This window comes from Malaya genurostris, chromosome 3, assembly GCF_030247185.1.
Source record: "Malaya genurostris strain Urasoe2022 chromosome 3, Malgen_1.1, whole genome shotgun sequence".
NCBI classification, from domain to species: Eukaryota; Metazoa; Arthropoda; class Insecta; order Diptera; family Culicidae; genus Malaya; species Malaya genurostris.
Genome location: NC_080572.1, coordinates 124099905 through 124106357, shown reverse-complemented (window position 1 = coordinate 124106357; position 6453 = coordinate 124099905). Strand labels below are relative to the sequence as shown.

General features: G+C 39.2%; 1 protein-coding gene across 1 annotated transcript in view; it reads left to right on the top strand.

The window, feature by feature from the left end:
• Positions 1–2899: 2899 nt before the first annotated feature.
• LOC131434884 (pyruvate dehydrogenase phosphatase regulatory subunit, mitochondrial) overlaps positions 2900–6453 on the top strand; it is a 12155-nt gene continuing 8601 nt past the window's right edge. Inside the window, exons 1-7 of the mRNA XM_058602122.1 lie at positions 2900–3552; positions 3609–4290; positions 4352–4445; positions 4630–5185; positions 5239–5446; positions 5504–5773; positions 5833–6033. Coding sequence (XP_058458105.1) covers positions 2993–3552; positions 3609–4290; positions 4352–4445; positions 4630–5185; positions 5239–5446; positions 5504–5773; positions 5833–6033 — 2571 coding nt within the window. The 5' untranslated portion in view covers positions 2900–2992. The remainder of the gene's footprint in view (positions 3553–3608; positions 4291–4351; positions 4446–4629; positions 5186–5238; positions 5447–5503; positions 5774–5832; positions 6034–6453) is intronic.

The window sequence follows — 6453 nt, the reverse complement described above, 5'->3', positions numbered from 1 at the left end:
GATTCTGTATTTGTTTCCCCACAGCTCATGCTGTGCGTTCAGGTCCCCAGCAATGATGAATTTGTTCTGTCGTCGAGTGAGCATAGCCAGATCTCGCTTCAATGATGCACACGTACCATCTCGAAGATTGGTTTGTTTGGGGCAGTACGCTGCAATGATGATGATGGGTCCCATCGTCGTTGTAATCTCAATTCCGATGGCTTCTATGAGTTGCAATTTAAAGGCTGACAGAAGTCTGTGCTGAATGGATCGTTTAATGGCAATGGCAACTCCCCCTCCTCTGGTAGTTGTCCTGTCGAGCCTGTGAATCTTGTAATTGGAAATAAAAATATAAATTTCAGGTTTAAGATGAGTTTCAGTTAAAATAGCAATATCGGTATTCTTCTCTTGAAGAAAGTCGGATAACTCAGCAGTTTTGCTCCTGAGTGAGAAAGCATTCCAATTTACTACAACCAACTCATTATATTGCATATTCGATGATGAATTTGCCTAAGGCGTTGATTTTCAGTTTTGTTTCGTAGTTTTGTTGTCATTGTTTCAAAAATGACGATCAGTTGTTCAGCAGAGAATAAGTCACCAGAGTCATCCTTTGCTTGTGGTTTATTATTGCCCCATCCAGGAGGGATTTTTGAGGAAGATTCTTTTTGTGATCCAGCGGCTGAATCTTTTGGATTGCTGCGAGGAAGTGGCGGCAAATTTGGAATATCCCTCTTCGATGGGAGCCGTGGGAAATTAATTTCATCCTTCTGTGGAACATTCTTGCGCGTTAATTGTTTACGGGACGCCTGTTGTCGAATTTTTGTGAACTCAGCACGTTTGGGACACGATTTGCTAGTGGTTAATCTAAAAATTCCTATTTCAAATTACTTCCTCACTTTTCTCAGAGATTGTGTGACCAATTTCAACTGACTTAAGTTCAAATGAAAGGTCTCATGGTCCCATACAAAACTTCCAAATTTCATCCAAATCCAACTTGCGGTTCCGTGTGTGAAAAAATTGATACCCTTACTAAAAGCGACGAAATAAAACACGTAAAAAAATCTAAATTTGCATCGAAACTACTACAATCGGTAGCCATTATCAATAGACAACCAAACAAGCTGATTTCGACTATCCTGGTTCCCGATCTTCGATTCCGGAAACACCGGAAATAGTGATCATATATTCTAAAACGAATCTCACTCACTTGGCTTGACCGACTCAGCGATGGCTTGACCGATTTTCATAAACAAATAATAGGTCTTTTGGTCCAGTGTGAAGATTGTTTAAATATTTATAACGTCACTACAAACGGCGAAGTAAAAAACGTAAAATATTTTTTAAACTTTCCTCAAAACTATTTCAATCGGTAGACATTGTCAGTGAACGTTCAATAAATTAATTTAGGCTTTCCTGGCCTAACCGACCTGAGTACTGTTTCACTCAGTAGGTTATATTAGTTTATGGATAAACTGCTTTGTTTTTTTCTAATTTAATGAAAATTATTTCGAAGAATACCACACATTTATATATGAGAATATGAGAGATATGAAAAAGGCATCGTTACACCACTAAGTGGATTAAAAAAGGTTTTTTTCGGCTACGTCACTTATACCAATATATCTCCGGAACCGGATGTAACAGCCAAACGATCAAAGATTGGTCTCTCCAGCAATTCTATTAAAAATTTAAACTTTTCAAAATCGGTAAAAAATCCTTGGTTAACGTGCTATTTCTGAAAATTTAAAACTATTAATCCAAATAGAGAAACAAAGGCAAATTACATCAATGGCTTCGTATTTTATAACTTTTTATTTACCACCAAGATCATGTTTGTAGGTTGTCTGGAGTCAAAAGATATTCACCATTTATTGAATACAGGCAAGCGCCATACTACCGTTATGTTCCGACTCCATGTTAGTTTGATATTTTTCATGTTTTCGCCTTCTCTATCCACCCTTAAAAGAATCACAACTTAAGGTTATACACCATGTATGTATATTTATTGCATATTTCGAGTGTTTTTGAACAAATTAGTATTCTACTTCTTTTGTTCAAGTATTTGTGCTATATTAAATGCTTTTCCATTTCTCTATCTTAACTCAGCGCAAATCAGCGGTTGGTAGTTTCATATGGGAGATTTGCAATAGAATTGAAACTGAAACAAACACATCCCTAGCCAGCCGATTTATATTTTTCCAACAGTTCTGCTTTTCTACTGGTATACGCTGTCGTTCCATTTCATTCTCCACGCGGATGGAATAACCAGCTATTTTTTATTACTTATTTATTTTTATTTATAAATTATACATCTAGAAATAGAACACTCCCCTGAGGGCATATTCAGGAGTGTTCTAGTTCTAGATGCACAATTTATGTCAGTTTTTAAATTTTAATCTAGAAATTAAAACAAAATAAACTGGCAGCCCCAGCAGCGTTTTATCTGTGTTTCAAATATAGAAAAAATAGAACGGCAGTGTATACCAGTTTTAAATTTGACAGTAGAACTGGTCGAATAAATAAAACCAAAACGGATTGCTGGGGATACGTTTGTTTCAGTTTCATTTACATTATGAACCACCCATATGAATCTTGCAGCCGCTGAATTTGCTCTGAGTATATGCCCAAACAATACATATTTTTGATCGATGAATATATTCACCACTGAATCATGTATATATTCACCACATACTTATTTTCGCCATCTATTGAGCAAAAAATACCTATGCGGCTTTCTCTATTGGAGATTTTTTGTGCAGTGAGTCTTGGGAATATTAGTTCAGAGGCACCTAGTTTGATTTTCATTGATTGCACAGTTCAATCTATTGGGTAATTTGTAATGTTGAAGAGATAGGCGGTATTTGACGAGTGTACCTTAGAAATTTTTCATTTATGTATGGTTTCTCTTTTTCGCACGGTGTTTGACAGATTGCAGCTGATCGGTAATTTCAGACTGCATTCGGTACGAATTATACGAACATTGAATGAATGTTTGTTTTGAAAAATAATTAAAATGTTTCCAATTATTAAAAAATCTCGTTTTCGAAGCTATTATGTGACTTTACGAAAAAAAGGTATTTGTTTGCTGAATGGTGCAATATACGGTGATGAGCTGCTGATTCAGCGACGACAGAATGTAATTGCGCGTTTGCTGTGTTCTACTACTAAACAGTCAACCTGTGGAGAACTCTGGGGCGAAGAATGCCAACAGTATGGACTGAAATTCGATTCCCTCAGTAGTACACCGCCAAAAAATGCTCGGGTGGTGATTTGCGGTGGTGGAATAATGGGTGCCGCTGTAGCTTATCAGTTGGCGGATCGCGGATGGGGCCCACATACGGTGCTGATCGAAAAAGGACGGATTGGCGAAGGTAATCCATGGCATTACAGTGGATTGCTGGGTGAGCTTAAACCATCATATTCACAAGTGCTGTTGGCTCAAACTTCGCTGGAATTAATTAAGGAGTTTAATAGGAAAGGTCTTCCTACTGGTTGGAAGCAAACTGGCTCACTAAACCTAGCAAGAACTCGAGATCGTATGACGATGTTTAGACGAATGAAATCACAGAGTGTGTAAGTAAAAACATCTGTTTAAAACTGTTGCCTTTTTCTAGCTCTGGATATTTCAGGGCATGGAATGTGCCATGTGAGCTTGTTTCACCAGAACGATGCAAAGAGCTCTGTCCGATAATAGAAACTGAAGATTTGATTGGGGGGCTTTGGATTCCGAATGATGGCATTGGTAATCCTAATGCATTTTGCCAAAGTCTTGTGAAGGAATCAATAAATAAAGGTGTCACCGTGGTGGAACAATGTTCTGTCACAAAAATTGTTCAAGAAGACTGGAGAGTGAAGGCAGTCGAAACAACTAATGGAACGGTTGAGTGCGTCTATTTTGTTAACTGCGCGGGTTTTTGGGCCCGTCAAGTTGGTCAGTTGTCCGAACCATACGTGAAAGTACCTCTACATGCTGCCGAACATTATTACTTGCACACGAAACCGATTTACGAACTTAACTCCAGCATTCCGGTAGTTCGAGATCTTGATGGTCACATATATTTTCGGGAGAATAACGGCTGTTTACTTGCTGGTGGATTCGAAAATACTGCTAAACCAGCGTATGAAGATGGTGATGTCCCAGTTTCTATGACTGAACGAGAGCTTCCTTCCGACTGGGATCACTTTCATCCATTGTTGGACGAGTTGCTACACAGAATTCCCTGCTTGAAGGACGCGACGCTTGAACGGTTGTCCAACTGTCCCGAAGCTTTTTCGCCGGATTGCAAATGGATTATTGGAGAGGCTCCTGAGGTGAGACGTTGGTACGAGTGCCTTTCATTTGTCATCATATTGTTTTGCTATAATGTTTTAGATTCAAAATTATTTAGTCGCTGCAGGAATGAAAACTATTGGAATGTCTGCTGCTGCTGGAGTTGGCAGAGCAATCGCTGACATAATCACGCAAGGTAAAATGTGTTACGCCACAAACCAATATTTTGTGTTTGTACTTGTTTGGTGTGTTAGTATACATTACAAATACAAATTATACAAATCCTAATTGGAAACATTTCCTGTGTGTAAAAAATATAATTCATTAATCGAATTTCGAGAATCCCATGATATAACAACGATTTTAATATGAAATTGCAGGCTATTCAACAGTGGATCTACACGAGCTGGATATTTCACGGTTTCTTGGTTTGCACAATAATCGAAAATTCCTGCGAGATCGAGTACGCGAGGTCCCTGGTCTGCATTATGATCTGAACTATCCATTTCACGAGTTCCGTACGGGTCGAAATTTGCGTATGTCACCAATTTTTCCTGCTCTGAAAGAAGCCGGTGCTGTGTTTAGTCAGGTAATGGGTTACGAACGACCAGCCTGGTTCGATAAAAATGATTCTGTGGATGAGAAGGGAATACCGAAGTTTAGAATTGCAACCACCAAAGGATTTGGTAAGCCACATTGGTTCGACAATGTTCAAAGTGAGTATGACGCATGTCGAGAGAAAATAGGATTGAGTGATTATAGCACCTTCACGAAGATTGATATGTGGTCGAAAAGGCGGGAAGTAGTAGATTTGCTCCAAGAGTTGTGCTCAAATGATATTGATCAACCGGTCGGGTCTATTGTGCATACCGGGATGCACAATCGACATGGCGGTTACGAGAACGATTGCTCACTTGCGAGACTGTCTGAAAATCAGTAAGTCTAAAACATGTCTAAATGCATTTATTTATCTATTGAACCATTTTTAGTTACATGATGATTGCACCGACGGTTCAGCAGGCACGTTGTAAAGCTTGGATTGAGCGCCATTTACCTCCAGGGGGTAGAGTAAGTGTATCGGATGTGACATCAATGTATACTGCCATCTGCGTTATGGGTCCTTTCACTCGAATAATGCTATCGGAATTGACCGACACTGATCTGTCGCCAAAGAATTTCCCTTTCTTTACATGCAAAGTGAGTTTTTTGTGATATTTGCAACGATCGGGAAAATTCATCATATTTCTAATATAGGAACTTGACGTGGGTCTTGCCAATGGTATCCGGGCACTGAATTTGACACACACTGGTGAGTTGGGTTATGTTTTGTATATACCAAACGAATTTGCCTTGCACGTGTACACCAAACTGATGGAAGCCGGCCAAAAGTACGGAATCAAGCATTGTGGATACTATGCGATGCGAACATTGCGTGTTGAAAAGTTCTTTGCGTTCTGGGGACAAGATCTGGATACGTTTACTACTCCCTTGGAGTGCGGCCGAATGTGGCGTGTAAAATTCGATGTAAATTAAAATGATTATTGATGTTTGATGATAGAATTATCAATTTTTCGTGTTTCTAGAAACCCGTCCATTTTATTGGTAGAGATGCATTGCTAAGACAACGGGACGAAGGGGTTCGTCGAATGTATATACAGCTGTTAATCAACGATCACGATCCAGATATAGATCTGTGGAGTTGGGGCGGTGAACCGATATACAGGAACGGCGCCTATTGTGGACAAACAACAACCACAGCCTATGGGTTCACGTTTAAGAAACAGGTTAGTCGTTTAATAGTCAAGAACATACGTTTGTTAGACAAATAACCCCTTGAAATGGTTACTATGCGTGAACGAGGAGTCGCCAGAAAAGCAATTTCGTAATTAGTATGTTGTGTTGTTCAAGTGGAGCAAAACAACTTTTCAACTATTCGTTTTAATCTTGTTAAGACATAGAACCGCCTTGCGATTGTTTTGGGTTTTTATCAGTATCCAACGAGAAAAACATTAAAAAAAGACCGGCTAATACCACAGCCACAAAGACGGGATTCGAACCCGTAGCTTTCTCCTATCCGGGGACTTCGTTTTGTTAATTAAACTGCCCTTTGTGAAAGACACGAATAACGGGTGGCAACTAAAATTTTGAAATTTTTTCGAGGCCTGTATACTTAGCAACAAACGAGCTCAGAGAAAAATAAGAGA